The sequence below is a fragment of the Rhodotorula toruloides genome, assembly GCF_000320785.1.
Source record: "Rhodotorula toruloides NP11 unplaced genomic scaffold Scaffold17, whole genome shotgun sequence".
In the NCBI taxonomy this organism is placed as follows: domain Eukaryota; kingdom Fungi; phylum Basidiomycota; class Microbotryomycetes; order Sporidiobolales; family Sporidiobolaceae; genus Rhodotorula; species Rhodotorula toruloides.
The window spans coordinates 363810-382368 of record NW_015622977.1 but is presented as its reverse complement, the minus strand read 5'-3'; the positions used below and the strand labels follow the sequence as shown (position 1 = coordinate 382368).

At 61.7% G+C, this 18559-nt stretch overlaps 10 protein-coding genes across 10 annotated transcripts; 4 read left to right on the top strand and 6 right to left on the bottom strand.

Moving 5' to 3' along the window:
• Window positions 1-114: 114 nt before the first annotated feature.
• Window positions 115-2039, bottom strand: RHTO_02297 (phosphoribosylaminoimidazole carboxylase; the record flags this gene model as incomplete). Its single annotated transcript, XM_016415974.1, has 2 exons — window positions 115-1064; window positions 1118-2039. 2 exons carry the CDS (start codon window positions 2037-2039, stop codon window positions 115-117), a joined length of 1872 nt encoding a protein of 623 aa, XP_016272083.1.
• A 479-nt stretch (window positions 2040-2518) lies between these two features.
• RHTO_02296 (50S ribosomal protein l24) lies at window positions 2519-3020 on the top strand (the record flags this gene model as incomplete). The annotated part of the gene is made up of 2 exons (XM_016415973.1): window positions 2519-2839; window positions 2901-3020. The coding sequence occupies 2 exons, from the start codon at window positions 2519-2521 to the stop codon at window positions 3018-3020; spliced, it is 441 nt and encodes a 146-aa protein (XP_016272049.1).
• A 107-nt stretch (window positions 3021-3127) lies between these two features.
• RHTO_02295 (TBC domain protein, Rab GTPase activator) lies at window positions 3128-5480 on the bottom strand (the record flags this gene model as incomplete). Its single annotated transcript, XM_016415972.1, has 6 exons — window positions 3128-4387; window positions 4441-4582; window positions 4635-4819; window positions 4875-4981; window positions 5040-5185; window positions 5248-5480. 6 exons carry the CDS (start codon window positions 5478-5480, stop codon window positions 3128-3130), a joined length of 2073 nt encoding a protein of 690 aa, XP_016272085.1.
• A 155-nt stretch (window positions 5481-5635) lies between these two features.
• RHTO_02294 (Armadillo-type fold domain containing protein) lies at window positions 5636-8645 on the top strand (the record flags this gene model as incomplete). The annotated part of the gene is made up of 11 exons (XM_016415971.1): window positions 5636-5689; window positions 5744-5884; window positions 5939-6495; window positions 6551-6796; window positions 6853-7088; window positions 7146-7350; window positions 7404-7901; window positions 7950-8028; window positions 8087-8218; window positions 8273-8551; window positions 8610-8645. The coding sequence occupies 11 exons, from the start codon at window positions 5636-5638 to the stop codon at window positions 8643-8645; spliced, it is 2463 nt and encodes an 820-aa protein (XP_016272042.1).
• Window positions 8646-8717: 72 nt separating this feature from the next.
• RHTO_02293 (DUF1275 domain protein) lies at window positions 8718-9913 on the bottom strand (the record flags this gene model as incomplete). Its single annotated transcript, XM_016415970.1, has 6 exons — window positions 8718-8989; window positions 9043-9127; window positions 9187-9363; window positions 9421-9578; window positions 9641-9712; window positions 9832-9913. The coding sequence occupies 6 exons, from the start codon at window positions 9911-9913 to the stop codon at window positions 8718-8720; spliced, it is 846 nt and encodes a 281-aa protein (XP_016272161.1).
• Window positions 9914-10106: 193 nt separating this feature from the next.
• RHTO_02292 (tRNA 2'-phosphotransferase Tpt1) lies at window positions 10107-11138 on the bottom strand (the record flags this gene model as incomplete). Its single annotated transcript, XM_016415969.1, has 6 exons — window positions 10107-10243; window positions 10303-10359; window positions 10415-10495; window positions 10561-10651; window positions 10710-10865; window positions 10920-11138. The coding sequence occupies 6 exons, from the start codon at window positions 11136-11138 to the stop codon at window positions 10107-10109; spliced, it is 741 nt and encodes a 246-aa protein (XP_016272084.1).
• A 323-nt stretch (window positions 11139-11461) lies between these two features.
• RHTO_02291 (Cell differentiation, Rcd1-like protein) lies at window positions 11462-13022 on the bottom strand (the record flags this gene model as incomplete). Its single annotated transcript, XM_016415968.1, has 4 exons — window positions 11462-11603; window positions 11668-11795; window positions 11853-12277; window positions 12380-13022. 4 exons carry the CDS (start codon window positions 13020-13022, stop codon window positions 11462-11464), a joined length of 1338 nt encoding a protein of 445 aa, XP_016272153.1.
• A 703-nt stretch (window positions 13023-13725) lies between these two features.
• RHTO_02290 (60S ribosomal protein l10) lies at window positions 13726-14999 on the top strand (the record flags this gene model as incomplete). Its single annotated transcript, XM_016415967.1, has 5 exons — window positions 13726-13729; window positions 13993-14096; window positions 14165-14202; window positions 14416-14743; window positions 14823-14999. The coding sequence occupies 5 exons, from the start codon at window positions 13726-13728 to the stop codon at window positions 14997-14999; spliced, it is 651 nt and encodes a 216-aa protein (XP_016272033.1).
• Window positions 15000-15144: 145 nt separating this feature from the next.
• RHTO_02289 (protein required for assembly of ubiquinol cytochrome-c reductase complex (cytochrome bc1 complex)) lies at window positions 15145-16357 on the top strand (the record flags this gene model as incomplete). Its single annotated transcript, XM_016415966.1, has 2 exons — window positions 15145-15535; window positions 15606-16357. 2 exons carry the CDS (start codon window positions 15145-15147, stop codon window positions 16355-16357), a joined length of 1143 nt encoding a protein of 380 aa, XP_016272041.1.
• A 163-nt stretch (window positions 16358-16520) lies between these two features.
• Window positions 16521-18346, bottom strand: RHTO_02288 (uncharacterized protein; the record flags this gene model as incomplete). The annotated part of the gene is made up of 11 exons (XM_016415965.1): window positions 16521-16532; window positions 16605-16749; window positions 16808-17081; window positions 17141-17258; window positions 17322-17413; window positions 17483-17517; window positions 17583-17682; window positions 17748-17876; window positions 17947-18070; window positions 18145-18220; window positions 18282-18346. 11 exons carry the CDS (start codon window positions 18344-18346, stop codon window positions 16521-16523), a joined length of 1170 nt encoding a protein of 389 aa, XP_016272140.1.
• Between the last annotated feature and the right edge of the window lie 213 nt (window positions 18347-18559).

The following is an 18559-nucleotide window of genomic DNA, read 5'->3' as shown; positions in this document are numbered from 1 at the left end:
CCCGCTGCACTGTTTGCGTTTTGCCTCATCTCTCGCTGATATAGGACCTCGCCAAGTGGATCGCACAAAAGGAGGATATACTGCATGTCTATCGAGCCCGCTGTTACCGTCGCCTTACTTCTTGTACTCGTACGCATCCCATCCGACCTCCTCAATCTTGCCAACCTTGGCGAGCACCTCGTCCTCGAGGCCGTGCGCGTAGTCCTCGAGCGCCCTCCTCAGCCTCGGCTGATACGTCGACAGGATGCGAACCGCGAGGAGCGCCGCGTTCGTCGAATTGTTGATGCCGACGGTCGCGCAGGGGATGCCACGCGGCATCTGCACGATCGAATAGAGCGAGTCGACTCCGTCGAGAACCGAAGCCTTGACGGGCACGCCGACGACGGGGAGGGATGTCGCGCTCGCGACCATGCCGGGAAGGTGCGCTGCGCCTCCTGCACCGGCGATGATGACCCGCACGCCACGCTCCTCCGCCTTGTGCGCAAACTCCTCCATGCGCATCGCGGTCCGGTGAGCTGAAACGATCGACAGCTCGAACTCGACGCCGAACTTGGTCAGGATCTGCGCGGCGGGCTTCATGACGGGCAAGTCGGAGTCGGAGCCCATGACGATCGACACGAGGGGGTGGTTGCTCGAGAACGGCTTGTGAGGCGAGGTCTCGAAGATGTCGGCGTCACGGTCGGGTTCGGCGTACGAGCCCGGGAGGACCGCAGCGAGTTGCGCAATCTTGGTGCGGACGTCGGCGTCGGACGCGCCGAGGACGGTGATGTGTCCCATCTTGCGACCTTTGCGACAGCCGGCTTTGCCGTAGAGGTGGATGGCGGCGCCGAGCTCTACAGCCTTGGCGACGACACCGTCAGGTCGAAGGAAGTCGTCCTTGGCCGAGTCGGAGTACCCGAGGAGGTTGAGCATGGCGGCGGCGGGAGGAGTGAAGGTGATGGGAGGAAGAGGGAGGGAGAGGATGGCGTAAAGGTGCGAGACGTATTGCGAGACGTTGCAAGCCTCGATGGTGTAGTGGCCCGAGTTGTGCGGTCGGGGCGCGATCTCGTTGAGGAGGAGCGAGCCTGTGGAGCATAGTGAGCTTCCTGACGCTGACAGACGAGGAGGACGAGCGCACCGTCGGCCATCAAGAACATCTCAACGCCAAAGACGCCCACTGCACCCTCGCCCAACGCGTCAATCGCCTTCTGCGCGTCCTCCTGCGCACGCTCGTTGACCGACTTGCCAACCACCGCATTCTGGCCACGCTGTTCCCGGCCGACACCGTTCTTCGGGTCGACAGGCGGTCGAAGCGGGGCGTAGACGATGTGACAGACGGAATCGCGGTGGATCGTCTCGACGGCGGGGTAGGCGCGGGTCTCGCCGGATGCGCCGCGCGCGACCATGACTGCAACCTCCTTGACGAAGGGAGCGAATAATTCGGCGTATAGGCGGTCCGTGAGGGGTCGAGCGGAGGGAGAGGAGAGCGAAGAGGCGGGGACGAGGGCTTCGAGAGCGGCGCGGACATCGGAAGGCGAGGAGGACCGGAGGACAAAGTTGCCCTTGCCGTCGTAGGCGAGGTGCCGAGACTTGAGCATGAGAGGGTAGCCGAACTTCTCTCCTGCCTCCAAGACAGACGGGACGAGCGAGGCGAGCGGGTCGTCGGAAGAGACGGCAGACGAGTCGGCGGTGATGGGAAGGAAGGGAGCAACGGGGACGCCGCGCTTGGCGAGGTGGACCTTCTGCAGGTACTTGTCCTGAATGATGCCGATGATGGAGGGCGAAGGGTAGACCTTGATGCCCTTGCCTGATCGACCGCCAGTCGTCGCACACTCGTCCGCAACCTCCTTGAGCGCGGCAACATTGACGTGCTCGATCTCGACCGTTAGCACGTCAACCTGCTGTGCAAGTTCGCGTATCTTGGCGGCGTCGGTAAAGGCGCCATCAACGTGACGGAGCGGAGCAGACGTCGAGGCGAAGGCGGGAAAGACCTGCGGCTGCGAGGCTTGCTTGGCGGGCGCGGTGAGTTCGGGGTCGAGAACGACGACGGGGATGGCCATGGGCGACGCTGCCTGCAGCAGCATGCGACCCAGCTGTCCACCACCTTTGTATTGAGGGGTCGCAGGAGTCAAGGGGAGGAAGTGCAAGGTCAGCTCATTGTTCATCCGCCCGAGAAGCCTTGAGCCGCTCCGCCCTGTCTCGTGTATGTCTTCCAAAGTCGCCGAGCTACCCAACGAGCCGCCCTAGCGCCGTCATCGCCCTCGAAAGCCCCCAACTGATGAGGATGCAGGCGATGAATCTCAAGCCGTCCTCGCCGCCTAGGAAGGCCGCGTGTGGATTGGAAAGCAACGTACCGAGCACTCCGATGACCTGGTCGTCAAGCATGTCTGCCCAGAGCGTGTGCGAGGAGAGCAAGTGCAAGTGTCGCTTCCAACTTTCATCTCGCCCTCGACCACGACCTCACGACACGCTCAACTCGCCCAAGGCCACCGTTCGAGCGCTCGTTGCACCCTTCTAGACCGCCACAACTCCGCCAGCCATGCACCCTACGCTCGCCGTCTTCCGCGCGACGTCGCGGGCGGCCACCAACGCGAAGCGACTCCAGACGGGCTTGTACGAGGGACGGAGCATCCTGTCGGGCAACAACGTCGGCAAGGAAATTGCAGTCAAGACGCGCCGTCAGTGGAAGCCCAACGTGCAGCAGAAGAACGTGTGGTGCGAGGCTCTCGGGCGCCATCTCAAGCTGAGGGTCACGACGAGCGCACTGCGGACCATCGACAAGTGCGGCGGGCTCGACGCGTACCTCTTCCGGATGCGACCACAGAAGATTGGCGAACTCGGCATGCTCCTTCGCGAGATTGTGTGTTCCGGCTCTCCCTCTCTCGCTCTCGTCCTCGACATTGACGGTAATGTGCTCGCAGATCCAAGATGCACACACCGCCGCCAAGAAGAAGCAGGAGAAGGCAGTGCAGCAGGCGGCGCGGGATCGGGCGGCGCAGGCGCAGGCGCAGCAGCAGCAGCAGCAACAGCTTCAGGCATGAGGGAGGACGTTCGGGCACACTCTACACGCACTCTCGCAACCTTGTAACCATAGCCATCTGTTTCGATGATTGCTGGAGGGATGCTCGAGTTGCGGGAGAGGCGATCGCTACACCAGTCTCTTCCCCTCGCCCGCGACAGCCGCCCCGTTCGCTGCTCCTCCTCCGCCAAATAGCCCCATTCCGCTCAGTCCACCTGCGAGTCCAAGCCCGACACCCGCAGTCCCGAGCCCTCCTCCTGCAGACGCCCCGCTCTTCCCGCTCCCGCTCGAACCAGGCGAGAAGCCCGGCAATCCTCCTTGCTGGTAGACGCCATAAGCAACCGCCGCAGTCGCAACCGCCACGCCCGAGACGACGAGCCATCCGTGCGGACCGAGATTGAGTCCCGCCGCGCTGCCGCTGAGCGTCGACCGGCGCCGACGAGTCTTCCCACCTTTGCGAGGCGACTTGTCTTGCTCGACGAGCTCAAAGTCGTCTTCGCCGCCTGGCTCGCCTTCGTCGGGCAGCTCGTCGTCTGGCGGCGCATCTGGACCGAGAAGAGCGACATCGACGATCCCTTCGCCCTTGCGCACAATCTCCTCCGCCTCTTCGTCGCCCAACTCGCCGCTCATGCTCCGTTCCCAAGTCGAGACGCAGCTGTTCGGTCCGAGAACAGGAGGATTGTTGATCGTCTCGAGAGGGTGCTGCTGCGAAAGCTCGAGTGCGCGGCTGATAAGGGCTGAGGCGAGAACGGTTCGAGGAGGGGGAAGGTGCGAGGGCGAGTCGAAGTCGTCGCCGAAAGAGGCGGAAATGACGGCATTGCCAGAGCGAGATGTATGCGGCGACGGTGTGCGGCCGCGAGCGGGCGGCGAGGGTGTGCGAGAGCGAGAAGGTGGGAGCGGGTCGAAAGCTGGACCGTCGATGTCGGGGTCGGAGAAGAGCGACTCGTCCATTGAGTACCGCAGCGACTCTGACTCGTCGTCTGCGTCAAACATGAACGACGAGGAGGCAGACCGCGAGATGCCGCTCGACTCGCGTGTGCGAGGTGGAGAAGCCTCGGACGTGCTAATGAGTGATTCGTCGAGGATGCTCGTCTGTCCCTCGTCTTCCGTCTCGGCCTCGGCTGTTGTTGCCGTAAGGGTCGGCGAGCGCAAGAGATCGGAAGCCGAGCCGACGAACGAGGCGGAAGACATCAAGTCTTCGGAGAGGTAGTCGTCCGGACCATCGAAGGCCGGCTGCTTGGGCGCGGGCGATGGCGAGGGAGGAGGAGAATGCCAAGGGTGCTCGAGCACGATATTCGGAAGTTGCGAGAGGGCGGAATGAATCATCGCCGGGTCGTCTTCGGAAGCTGCGGCGACGGCAACGATGTCGTCCTTCTTCGTAAGCAGAATCTGCGCATATGAGCGTCAGCATCGTGTGACTCTGGGCGACAAGGCGAACGCACAGATACAACAAGATAACAGATCATGGCGGGGTTATGGGCGAGTAGGAAGTCGAAGAAGCGAGCGATGACGGCGACCGATTCGATGTCGTGGCTCAACAAGGTCAAGGCCCAGGAGAGCGCGAAGAATGGCATCGACGCAGCACTGCAAAGCAAAGTCAATCGGTGGACGGCAAGAGCGCGAGAAATGAACGGACTGGTTCACGACGCGATGCAAGTCCGGGTCTACTCGTTCGATTATGCGGTGTACCAGCTTGAGGTAGCCGAGAGTTGGCTCGAGACCAGTGCCCATGCTGTCGCGGATTTGGTGCAGGCTCAGATGCTCGGCCGTCTCGAGGAGTAGGTGGTCGTCGTCGAGAACAAGGAGGAGGATGGAGATAATCTACGCATGGAACAGGTCAGCAGCTAAGAGGGGCTTCTGTCAAAGACCAACGTACATCGTGATAGCCTTGGAAGTACTGCAAAGCCGGATGCCGTCGCAAGACAGTGAGAATAGCCGTCTCGAGTCGTTGCCGGAGCGCGTCACGCTGGTCATCCGCGACGTCTGCAAGCGGAGAGCTGTCAGCAGGGTATGAGAAGCTTTCGATACACGGCAAGCGCACCATGCGGATAGCTGACGAGGCTCCGGTCGATGTCGAGGCGGACCTGCCGCTCGTCGTCGCGGATTGGCAAGCTAGCCAGCTCTTCGGCACAGTCCGCCGCATCCGCCCGTTCCTCGCCCTTTCTACTGCAGCCAAGCAGCACCGGCCTGGGTGACGTTCGCGTCAGCGTGGGCAAACGAACAGACTCGCAGGAGAAACAGTGGCGCACCAGACCTTCCTCCGCAACTCCCGGTCTTCGAAACCAGCTCCATCCGCCGCGAACTGCCTCAGACTGTCATTGTCACTGCGCTCGACCGCTTCGAGGACCTGCTCGCGCCGTGAAAGCGCCGGACTCTGGTCGGGTAGTGGGGAGGCGAGCGAGGACGTGGAAGCGATGGGAGGGTCGCTGGGCACGGCTGGCGGCGTCGCTGGACCTCCTGTAGGCGCTTGTGCTAGCTGCATAGCTGTAGTGCGCTGAGCGAGTGACAGGTTGTCTGCCGACCTTCGCGACGCCTCCTCTCGCCAGAACTTGTCCCTCCTGCTCGCACTCTCGCCCAGACTGGCTTGCCTCACGCTCTGGATGTCACTATAGTGCCCTTGCGTTTCTGCGTTTACGAATGAGCGCGCTCGAACGAGCGGATGCGGTCCTGCAACTCTCATCAGTTGCGGAGGTGAGTGGACCCAATCTCGGTAGTCTGACGAATACTGACAAGTGTGGCCCGCAGAACACGCTCAGACAGGGACACCTGCCATGCCCGCCGTCGGAACTCGCTCGCTTGTGGTGTGGCAGGCTGGCAGAGGAGATATGTCCCGGCGACGAGAAGGAGACCCTTCTGCGAGCGCTAAGATGCTGCAGATTCACGATGGTGAGTGACCAGTGCGCAGACGATTCTGCTGAACATACTGACCCCTTACTGCAGGCTCACGACATCGTCATCTCGACATGCCAGCCCCTACTTCTCGAAATCAGCTCTTCCCTCCGACTTCACGCCGCCAGTTGTCTTCTCCAGTACATTAGCACGTCCACGGGTACTCTCGTTACGGATAAGACGCCGTCACTTGTCGCAACGATCGTTCGAGCCCTCGCGCCGCTTCCCCACCAACTTCCGTCCGCGTCGTCCGCCCTCCATCGCTTCGTCTCGACCTCCTTCCGCATCATCTCGGTGTGCATCGGCAAGACTTCGACGCTCTCATCCGACGTTGTGACGTCGGTCGCGCAGCTTGTGGGCGGCTGGATCTACCAGGGCCTTCAGCCTGTGGCAGGAGCAGTCAGTCCTCTTGCGACCGCGCGAGGACGAGTTGCGGGACAAGGGCAGCTGGCATTCGGTGTCATGAGCGCATTCATGCAGCCTACGCCCTCACCGAGGAAGCGGAAGAACTCGGCTGCCGCAAACGCCAGCTCTCGCGCCTCTTCTGTTTCTCGTCTAGGAGACTCGTCGGATTCGGAGGATGAAGCAGGCCGGACATTCGACCGAAGGTACGCTGCATACTCTTCGCCATGTCGACTTCGAGCTCACCGAGTGGCCTTACAGACGATACCTTGCCCAAATCCGCCTCGACGCCCTCTCCTGCCTCCGAGCTCTCGCCACCGCCAGTCCAAGGGCGCTTCACAAGCACTGGTCTCTCTTCCTCGCCGACTCGCCTTACCTGCGCGACCGCCATACGCTCTTCTCGATCATCGAGTCTGACCCGTCGCACTCGAATCGCTTGCAAGCGTGCTCTGCGCTCGAAGCCTTGCTGGCACATTCGGCAGCCTACCTGAACATCGCTGAAGACCGGTGCGTGATGATTGTAAACTTGCCCGACCGCGACTAACGGTGGCTTCTTCGCGCAGCTCGACGAAGGCGTCCTTCACGTCTCTATCGGCCAAGCTTGGCGAGACCCTTGGCGAACTCCACTCCTCCCTTGCGTCTCTTCTCTCTCGACCAGTCGTCGCCAATCAAGCGGACGTCCACCTCGCATTGCTGTCGTTTGCCGCTGTCTTGGCCGCCAATTCTCCCTACGGCCGCCTCAAAAAACCGCTCGCCTGGCAACTCGCCAAGTCGTGCCTGCCGCACTTGAGCTCAACCAGTACGGTCGTCAGCGAGCTGCTCACAAGCTCACGCGCTGACTTGGCTCTTCACGCAGACACGAAGGTGGTCGCTGCAGCCGCAAACGCCTTGACCAGCATCGTCTCCCGCTACCTCGCAATGGCAAGCACGGCGTCATTCGAGTGGGAGCAGCTGCTGCGTGCTGTCGAGCCGCTCCTCGCCGGAGACGTCGGCGAAGACAGCCGGGCAGCGGGTTGGTCGTTGCTCGCTGCGATCATACCTGGCGTCTCTTCCGGCGATTGGTGCGTCGACTCGACGGTGCTATCGACTTCTGAGCTGAGATATTATCGAGCAGGATGTTCGCGACTCAACTGTTTGAGGCGGGCTTTGCCCCGTCGTCCATCACCGTGCAAGAAGCGCAGGCTCGCTTCATCGTCGCGCTCGCCCGCTCGCCTTCGACGTCCAGCACGCCTGACCTACAGAGGTTCGTCGACCTCGCTCTCGCTTCGCCGCACGACACAGTCCGCGCAATCGCCTGCACCGCCTTGACTTCTCCTCGTCTCGCCTCGTTGTCCGCCTCTTCCGACTTCAAGACCTCGCCTTGGCGCACGGCTTGCCTTCTCGCCGCTCAAGATCCCTCGACGGACGTTCGCGCAGCCGCCATCCGCGTCCTCGGCTTGCTGGTCAAAAGCGACGGTCCTGCGGCACCTACTCCCGCTTCTGTGCAGGAGACCATCCCGACATTGCTGTCAGCAGTGGATGATGGGGTCCGCGAATTATCAGAGGGTGGAGGTGAACGGGTGAACGGTGCGATGTGGACGTTGGCGAATTGTTGCGATGTCTTTACTCAGATGTGCGTTCCTTCACAACGCCTTATAGGCGGGTCTAACTTCTTCTGCAGTGTGCTGGATCCCGACGTCTGCGACAACGTGCTGGAAGCGATTCTGGGTGTCCTCGAGCGCGACACGACTGGCGAGCAGGTTCGTCTGTTGTATCTGGCCTGTCGATCAGCTTTTGACTGACGCACTAGTCTCGCAGGCTATTATCAGCGCCTACCGCATCCTCGGCTCGTTGTCTGGCGGTTCGGCTGCCAACATCACCAGGTCCGAGCAGCTCTTCGACCGGGCGGCGAAGGCAGCGGTAGCTGGCTTGGCCCATCCAGCTGCAAAGGTATGTACCGACCACTGCGTCACACCAGCAAGCACTGACGCCTCGCCCCTGCAGGTGCGCTGGAACGCCTCCATTGCAGCTACCGCGCTCCTACCCCGAATCCAGGACGACTCGCTCTCGAAAGCCTTGTTCGACGCCGTCATTGGTGACTCGAGCTTCAAGGTCCGCATACACGCCTCAACAGCTCTCCTATCGCCTGCTGTATCACCAGGACGATTCCCGCCAGACGCCCTCTCTCGTCTTCGCCCTTCGCTCGACCGCCTCGTCGCCGAGCTCGAGGATGGTCGTGTACCGCCGAAGGAGAAGCAGCACGCGGAGCAGCTCGTCAAGCGGGTGCGTCTCCATTGCGGCTCGTCCTGCTCGCCGCGCTGACTTGTCGCAATGCCCACAGCTCACCTCTCTCTGCGCACGATTGATGACCACCTAGGCCACCTCCGGCTCTCTGTCTTGTAGAATCTGAGTCTGTTGTTGCTACATTCTGCAAGGGATACAGTAAGGTCTATGCACGCGCGTATGCTTCATTCGAGTCAACCTGCGGCTCCTCCTCGATCCCCAGCATCTCCCGATGCAGCCCATTCTTCCACCGGCCCCTGCTCGTCGACCGCTCGATAGTCATCCGCTCGGTCGCCTCCTTCTGCGTCTCGGCCGGCAAGACAGCGACCCAGGCGAGCATGACGGTGCGCAGGATCGTTCCGAGGAGGAGGGTCCATTTGAAGCCTGTACGGCGATGCATCCAGGCTCCGACGACGGTGCCGGAGACGATGGAGAAGACTGCGCGAGATTGTCAATTGTGTTTGCGCTGACGTCGGGAAGAGCGGACGCACTGTAAGCTATTCGACGATTCCGGCCTGTTACTGGCTGTCCGCAGAGCTGCGGCTTGAAGAGCGCAGGGTCGGTGATTAAGTCGGCCTGTGATTGGCAGGCGCGTGAGCCGGCAGGAGTTGCTCGAGACGAAAAGCAGAACTTACGATCGGCGTGCTCAGCATCGCTGTCGGGATCTCACCGACGCCGCAAGTCCGCGCGATAGCAATCTGGAAGCCTGACGAGGCGGCCAGGAGCAAGAGGAGAATCCACTGGTCGTTCTGCACGTCCGGGTCGAGGACATGGCGGAAGACGAGTCCAGTCGGGACGGCGAGGAGGATGACCTGCCGGCAAGGCGGGTGAGATGGCGCGTCGACAGTCTGAAGACGGGGGGAACGCACCTGTAGGAAGCAAGACAACATGACCCACCACCGAATCCGTGTTCCCACCAAGTTCGCTATCTGTCCTCCCAGTCCGCCGCAGATTACGTAGGCCACAAGGGACGCCGTCGTGTTGATAGGTCGCGCTTCCTTGAGAGCATGAATGATGCTGATAATAACTGCGAATTTGCGAGAGATTAGCGAAAGAGGCGCATCGAGGAGAATAAGCATGAGAACGGACGAATAATGACGTTGCCGGTCTGCGCGCTCGCAAAGGTGCCGAAGCTTGCATAGGTCGTCGCGTCAAGCAAGCCTGCGAAGCGAACAAGCGGTCAGCAAAGCCAGAGCGGAACCCGAGGGGAAGTTGAGCGAGACGACGGGGGTCCCCAGCATCGCGGGTGAGTGCGCCAAGCTGACGAGATGAAGACGCACCCGTTACGAACGATACGGCCGTCAGCGGCGCCACGAACGCCTTGCTAGGGATGTTGTCTCTCCACCGCAACCTTCGGCCCATCGACCCGCGGGTCGCTGTTGAGCGGGCGTGGAGCCAGCAGAAGCTGGCAACGTCCACCGATAGCAAGACGCGACCCAGGCGGACAGCTAGGAGGCAGACACGACGACCGGGGATGAAAGCGAGAGGGAGAGGGTGCGGAGACGAGGACGACCGGATGTCAACGGTCGACTGCATTACATGCTTCTCTTGGGATCTATGCGGGCGCAGGCGCAGGTACGAGAACCTCTCCATTCTTGCGGACAACCTTCGCGAAATATTGCGGCGCGACGACGCCGTCGACTCCGGCTGTCAGGACGACGTTGTTCGTCGAGGTGTAGATGGGGATGCCGTCTGGATGAGCTCAATGTGTCAGGAGTATAAGCTTCGGCAGTAAGAGAGAGAAGACGGACCTGCTAGCAGCTTAGGGACGTCGAGGTAGATGAACAAGTCGCAATTCGCTCTCATGCCTATCGATTCCTTTCAGTCAGCACAGTCTTCAGAGAGATGTCCTCCAGTACGCACCGCTAATGACGCCCGTCTCGCCTGCGAGACCAACAGCGCAATGGATGTGGTTGCGGGTCATGACCTTGAGGCCTTCGTTCTCTGCGACCGAGCAAAGCGGCAGCGTCAGCTTCGATCCACGGCGACAGAGAAGCGTGCTTGCGCACCGATAGCAGGCCACAACCGGTAGTACGTCCCGTGCACCATGAGCGGGACGTCCTCCGCCTTTTCGACCTTTTTCAACTCGAGCTGCTCGACCTGCTCAGAACGCCCTCATCAGCCCCTCTCCTTCTAGCAGCGACGGATCGAAACGCACCTTGATCGAGTGACCCTGGTTCGCCCGGATCCACAGCTCCTCCGCACCGTTCTCGCCAGTCGGTTCAGGCCGCATCGAGAACCGCTGCTTCGCGTTGTCCTTCACGATCCGGTCCAGCGTAGCCATGTCGCACCCTTTCAGCTTTGGTCGCTTCATCTGCGTTCCGATCGTTAGCTCAGCGAGCGAAGAGCGCGAGGGAAAAGGACCCACCAGTTCTTCGACCCTTACGAACCCATCCTCCCTCAGCTTCAACCCCTCCTTGGCCGCTCCATGCCTGAGGATATAACTCAGCGTCTTGCTCCACCTCGTATCGGGGTCGTCGGTCGGTCTCCCGCGCGCTGTTTTGGGCGGTTTGGAGGACGAGGAGGAGGGCGGTGCAGCGGGTGAGTGGGTGGCTGTTAGAGACGCGGCGGGCGGGTCGAGCGACATTGTAGCGGTCCTAAGAATGGGACGGAGTGGGACGAGAAGCCTGGGAGCGATGGTGAGAACGAGCGAGTGAGGCGCACGAAGTCGACCTCTTTCACGGACGGCGAAGACACTGAGGACGGGTCAGGATTCCTTCAGATTGCTTGATAGGGCCAAAGACGAGAGGTCAGAACGATGCGAGTACAATGGACTACAACAAAAGTACGGGACTGGGTTCTTCAGCGTCGAGACATCGAAAACAACGGCCCCACGGCGAACACTCTTTTGGCGAGCGGGAAGGGGTATGTGGAGGGCTGGGGACGATATGTAAGGGAGAAACGAGGCGTCTAGGAGTTCTCGACTCGGTCCGAGAGGTTGAGGAGGAGGGTCGCGAGGCACCGCTTCGTGACCATGTCGCCCTTGAGCAAGGGGGAGAAGGTCGCGTCTCGCAGCGGTTCGGGCAGGCATGCTCGGAGGGCTTCGCGGGCGCTGCAGGCACCGGATACAAGGTCAGTCACGCATTGAGCGGGGAGGAGGAGAAAGTGGAACGAACCGCAGGTTGTCGGACAGGCGGAGGTAGCATCGGACGACGTGCTTGAGAAGCCGGACTGCTTGCGTCTCGACGAGCTGCTGGACCATGTTGGAGAGGACGGTGCCAACGGCATAGAATCGCTCGTAGGTCTGTAGGAGCGAGAAGTCAGTTCGAGAACTTACGGAGAGGATCCCGAGCGCACGCACCTGGCAGATGTACGAGAGGCCCACCTCGTCCAGCAGGATCTTCTGGACGATAAAGATGGCGACCGTCTTGGACAACTCGGACCCGGTCTCCATGATGCGCAAGCAGAGGGGGATGATCTCGGTCGAGAGGAGGAAGTTGATCACGTCGCTGTTATCGTTCTGCTTGACGAGCGCGCCGATAACACCGAGCGACGTGAGGCGGAGGTACTCGAAGGGCCGAGTCTTGGAGGTCGTGTTGAGGAAGGGGTAGAGGAAGAGCGGGATGTGGGCCGAGAGGAAGAGCGAGCGGGTGTCGTTGTGCGAGGCGACGCATTGCAGGAGTGCGAGGGCGTTGCAGACTCGGTTCGAGGCGTGGGCGGTGAGGGACGGAGGGGCGAGGAGAGGGTAGACCGAGACGATCTCTTGCAGGAGGGCCGACATGACGCCTGAAAGAAGATCGAGTCAGTTTTGACCTCCTCAAGCGTTTGCAGGCCTCATCCACACGCATCATGTGAAGGTGAGCCACACAAGCGAAAGGGGCGACGCACCGAACGAGTGCCAGAGGACGAGAGCGAGGTCGTCCCACTGCTCGCGCTTCTTGCTGAGTTCGAGGAGGGCGGCCTCGCGCGTGTTCGGGTTCATGAGGTCGACGATCAGGTAGTAGACCTTTTCGTTCTCGCCCTGGCCCTGTCCGCCGGGGATGCTGCCTGGCTGGATGAGGGAGCTTGTGCCGTGCAAGAGAAGCTTGCCGCCTCCTCCGCCGCCGCTACTCCCTCCGCCTGCACCGATCGGCAACCCTGGTGTCTCTGACCGCGAGAGTGCGCCCGCGGACGCTGCGACGCTCCCTCCCCTGCCGTGTCCCGAGGCTGCTCCGACGAGACTCATCGCCGCCTGCGGGTCCCTGTCTCCGCCGAGGCCGTTCATGGCGTTGACGGCGGCGGACGAGACGATGACGCCCGAGGGCAGGCCGGGGTTGTTGATGGACTGCGAGATGGACAGCGGGAGGTGCGACGACGAGCCGGCGTTGTTGGACCACGGGTCGAGCTGCGCGTGCTGCATGCCGGGCGAGAGTGCATCGTTCGGGGTGCCCTGTGCATGCGCCGGGTCTCCACTTCCCTGGCCTGGGTGGTGTGCGGCCGACGACGGCCGGGTGTTGAGGGCGGAGAGGAGGACAGAGGCGTTGCCAGCCATGGCTTGCCCGCGTGTGTCCTCGACTGTGATGCCCTGTAGAGCCCTGATTAAGCTGTCTAGCGCAGTCTGGCGCCCTCCTGGCAGCGGTGCGAGCGGGAGAGCGTGTGGTGAGAGGGAGAGCAGGACAAGTGACGCTCGCTCACGGCAGCCACACCGTCCTTTGGGCTGGTTCGAGTCTCTAGTGGGTTCTATAGACTGTACAACTGCATCTGTCTGTTCAATGTACGGAAAGAGGGCGTGCGAGGGCGAGTTCGAGGGGGTCGAGGTGAGCGCTCTGCTCGCGCTCGCTCTTCACCTTTGGACCCCTCCCGCCGCTCGCTCGAACGACTTTGTAAGGCTCGCTGCTCGCTCTGCTGCTCGTACACGGCCACCTGCGACACGCCAGCACACCCCGGCATGCGCGCACACTCCGGGACGGGAGCGAGGACGGACGGGGGCAAACTTGGTTGGCGCCGGCACACGGGCTCGCACGGCGGCGCTGGGCGGGCACGGGTGGATGCAGGACACGCAGACGGGTCTGGTGGAGGATAAGCGAGATGCGCACGGACTGGCTGGGCCGCGCGGCACGAGGTTCGCACCCTGACTCGCAGCGAGGACCCCGTCGAGCTGACCAAGCTGCTCATTCACCTCTCCGAACCCCTGCGCGCACTTGCTCTCTCCCTCTTACACTCCAACACACTCGCCACTACACGCTACAGTCAAAATGGGTGCGTCCACCGTCGACTCGCGCACTCGCACGACCTGCGAAACGAAGCTGACAAACGCTCGCTCTTCCCTCTCGCCCGCCCCTCGACACTGCCGCCGCACACTGCGACTGTACACTCGCCACTGCACTCTGTGAACCTGCACGCCTTGTCCGCCGCCCGCCCGACCCGTTCCCGCCGACTTCATCCTCCTCGCCTCCTCCCTTCTTCCTCATCTCGGTCCTCGCTACTACAACCAATTGGGGGGGGCCTTACGACACGCGCAGGACGTCGCCCCGCTCGCTGCTATAGGTACTGTAAGAACAAGCCGTACCCGAAGTCGCGGTACAACCGTGGTGTCCCCGACCCCAAGATCCGCATCTTCGACCTCGTGCGTTTGGCTTCCCACGCCGTTTCGAGACTCTGTGGAGCCTTACTGACGCTTTGTGTGGCTCGCAGGGTCGCAAGAAGGCGTCGGTCGATGACTTCCCGTTCTGGTGGGTCTCTTCGTCGAGCTGGGGCGTGTCGAGGGCTGCGAGGGAGGGAGGCGCACGAGCTTGCGGCGACGGATGCGGTACAGCGGTGTGGGACTGGGGAGCTGTCCAGTGTGGTGTTGCGAGAGCCGTGATGGATGTGGCCCGAGTTCACGGTGTGGTACAACGGATCTTGGAGGCGAATGCTGACCAACTCGCCTCGTTCCGCCACTGCAGCGCCCACCTCGTCTCGAACGAGTACGAGCAGCTCTCTTCGGAGGCTCTCGAGGCGGCCCGTATTTGCGCCAACAAATACGTCGTCAAGAACTCGGGCAAGGACTCGTTCCACCTCCGCGTCCGCGCCCACCCCTTCCACGTGATCCGTATCAACAAGATGCTCTCGTGCGCTGGTGCCGATAGGCTCCAGACGGGTATGCGTGGCGCGTGGGGCAAGCCGTACGGCACCGTCGCCCGTGTCAACATCGGCCAGATCATCCTCTCGATCCGTTGCAAGGACTCGAACAAGGCCATCGTCCTCGAGGCTCTCCGTCGTGCGCAGTACAAGGTGAGCCGCGGCGTTCCCCTCGCTTCATTCCCACCGCCCCGAACCCTTTCGCTGACCGCGTTCCTTCTCGCGCTCGCAGTTCCCCGGTCGCCAGAAGATCATCATCTCGAAGAAGTGGGGCTTCACCAACCTCTCGCGCGAGGAGTACCTCGAGAAGCGCTCGATCGCGCAGCCCGACGGCGCCTACGTCCAGTTCGTCAAGCCCCACGGCCCGCTCGAGGACAACCTCCGCCGTCTCGAGCGCATCGGCGCCTGAGCGACTTGTTCGTCTGAGTGCAACCTCGTTCTGTAAACTCCACTGTGGCTCGGGAGGGTCTTTTGAACGAGAGAAGAGAGAGCTTGTCGTCGACTTCCGCTCTCTCACCTCGACCGCACGCTCTCACCTCGCCACCTCGCTCGAGATGGCTGCTCCTGTCGCTCGCACGCTCGTAGCAACGTCTGCACGGTCAGCACGCCTTGCAGTCGCCCGCCCAGCGCCCGTCGCCGCCGTCCGATTCTCATCAGCTCCCACTCCGTCCCCATCTCCCGCGCCTTCCACTGCTCCCACTGGGCCCGCGACCAGCCATGCGAACCGACCGACTCGTACACCGCAGCCCACAAACCTCCCCGGGTCCAACCTGCCGCCCCCGACGTCTGCCAAAAAGTACTCGCCCTTGACCGTCGCGGTTGTCAAAACGCTCGCCAAGCTCTTCGGGTACAACACGCAGACATCGACGGCTATCCGAGTGACGACAGACTACTACGACCGGTGTGCGGAGCGGGCGGAAGTAGAGGCGCCGTTCTTCTACGAAGGTGCGCTCTCTCATCGACCTCTCTTGCGAAGATCGGGAAGGGCTGACTTGCGTTGCTTGTGCGCACGCAGAATGCTACCTTCCCCCGTCGTTCCAGACATGGTTCTCCATCACCACCCTCCACGTCTGGCTCCTCTCCGTCCGATTCCGCTCCCTCCCCGCTCCCCTCGGCCGCGTCTACATCCAAGAACTCATCAACCAGATGTTCGTCGACGTCGAGAATCGCATTCGTGGGCCGTACAAAGTCACGCAGAACCGGCTCGTCAAGGGCTACATGAAGGACTTGCTGGAGCAGTACCATGGAGCGTGCGCGGCGTACGACGAGGGATTGATCCGTGGAGACCCGGTGCTGGCGGCGGCGATTTGGAGGAACGTGTTTGGTGCGGGATGGGGAGCGATGGGAGGCGTCAAGGGAAAGCGCGCGCCTGAACCTGGCGTCGCTCCCAAGCTCGGCCCGAACCCGCTCGCCGTCGAGGAGGACGCGGCGACGAAGGGTACGAAGACGAGCAGCGCATCAGCCACAACGTCGGCGAACGGTACAGCGTCTTCGCTCGAGGTCGATCCGATCCAGGCTTCGATCCTCAAGAAGAGCCAGTCGCCGTCCGACGTCTTCCAGACGGACGAACCTCTCGTCGACCCTCGACACGCCAAGTGGGCGCCTCTCTACCCCGAAGACCCCGACCTCGAGTTCCCGCAGAGCCTCGAGCAGTTTGTCGTGTTTATCAGGAAGGAGGTGCACCGACTGGAGCGGCTGCCGGACCAGGTCATCATGCAGGGTCAGCCGGAGCAGGGTGAGGGTATGACGGACTTCAACAGGCTGTAGAGGAGCCTATCGGACGCAACGTGCACAGGCATCTATCGCGATGAATCTCGACGCATGAGGTGAATCGGGTTGGATGCAGGAGGCCGTCTAAACGCGGGTGACAGGTACAACAGGAGAGACAGCTACAGGGTCGGTCACCTCGGAACAGCTCGAAGAGGACAATCTACGTCCGTTGCTGTAGAGGGCAAAGTGTCAGCTTGGCTGCCGCGGCGCGACTCAAACCTGCACGACTCAAAACTGCACTCACCTCGACGGGCTCTGCTACCGTCACAAACGGCGGCGTTGTTGGGAACATCTCTGCAGCCGCTTGAAGTTGCGGAGGAGACGGGTTGTGGTAGAAGCGAGTCGGATCCCAAGAGTCCGTCGACTTCTCCTCGACCACCTCGGATTCGCTGCGCAGGAAGCGGGAAGATTAGCTAGGGGCGCAGAGATGCTGGAGATCTCACGCACATGCGGATCTCGATCGGAATCGACTCGCTCCCACTGGACCTCGGCGCGGTCTTCCCTGACCTGAAGCTGTCGAGAGAACGGGTGCGGAAGAAACCGGGTCGAGCTGGCGATGGCGCTAGCAGACCGTTGCTCTTCATCTCGCTGAAGCCTCGGCCGGAGGAGCCGGGTCGCTCGACCGTAGGACGAGGCGAAGGAGGTGGGAGAGGAGAGATGTAGTCGTTCGCGGGCTTGCGTTGACGTGCAATGTCGCCGGCGACTGTCTTCCTGAGCTTGACTGGAATAAGTACGTGTCAGCGTGAGAGGTGCGAGCGAGAGCGAAGGACGAGGACGCACGCGAGGAAAGGAAGGAAATGGAGTAGAACCGGATCAGGACGAGTCCGAAAAAGACATGCCATGCCGAGGTCTTGTCGGCAACAAAGAGAATACCGGAGATCACGGCTGTGACGGCAGTCTGCACGGTTGCGGACGTCAGTGGGACCTGAGGAGGATTCGTGGGAGGACGAGGAGGACGCACGAGGGCATTGTTGGCTATTGTGAGCCGGATGATGTTCCCGACGATGCTGTTGGTCTGCTTGAAGTCACTCCTAACTCGACCAAGGAAGTAGGCTGTGTCACGAAAGTGCACGTCAGCTTTGCTTCCGAGCCAACGGGGTAAGAAGGCGGAAGACCGCTTACATAGTCCAGCGGTGATAATGACATCTGCCGCAGCTCTACAAACGAGTCCGAGGCGATGTCAGTGCTGCCGCAAACGCGCCGGCATAAGAGCGTGACGAACAGGATGAAGAGCCAGGCGCCGACCGCCCAGTCGAGTTTCTGGTGAAGCTGAGGCCATGGCGTGACCTGAAGCGCTATGACGCTGAGATAAACGCCAAGAGCTGTGGGCATGCAAGATGCACGAGGTCAGCAGGCAGGACGGCATGACGGAAGGGCCAGGACTTACCCAACTGGACGAGCGTGAGGAGTACGATCGAGGTGGGCAAGTACACCGACCGCTTTGACACAAGGTATACCCGCCAAGCATAGTGCAGCTGGACGGTGCCCGCGACGATGGACGTTTGAAGCGGGTCAACTGCGGATGCGGCAGGGTCAGCAAGTTTCGCCGACGACTCTGGATTTAGGCTGCTCGTCCTGTAACGCACGAGCGAAGGACCACACGCAGTTTGCGATGAACGATGGCTGCCCGTATCCCTTGATGGCGTAGAACCAGACGGTATAGATCGAGCAGGCGCCATGGGCCAGACCGACGGCGAAGACGGCTGCGACCTGTGTCCAACGGTCCCGTGAGCATTCCTCGTGGCAGTCGCTTCACGCGGCCTGAGGGATGAGGGCGAACGCACAGCAGTTTTGATGAACAGGCGGTCTTGCGGGAACAGGCGATAGTAGTCGAAGACTTGCTGCCAGTGAATGCCGAAGCTGCGGGCCGGAAGTGCTTAGCATTGACATTGTCGAGCACCTTGAACGTGCTTGAACGTACAGGAAGAGCTGGAAGAGGGTGCCCAGGTAAAATGGGCCAATGTTGGCCTCTACAACTGTTGGCATGGCAAGGCGCCTTCGTCGGCGAGTGAGAGACCCGCAGCACCGGAAGAAACAGCTGTGGATGCTCCCCTGAGCGCAGTAGCAGGATGCGTCGTTGGGAGAGGTAGACAAGCGAGAGAGAGAGAGAGAGAGGAGGAGGCTGTCGAGGCGGCGACCAGGGAGCCTTCAGGCGATCACTTCGCGAGCAGGGCGGACTCTCGTCGACGGCATTTGGAG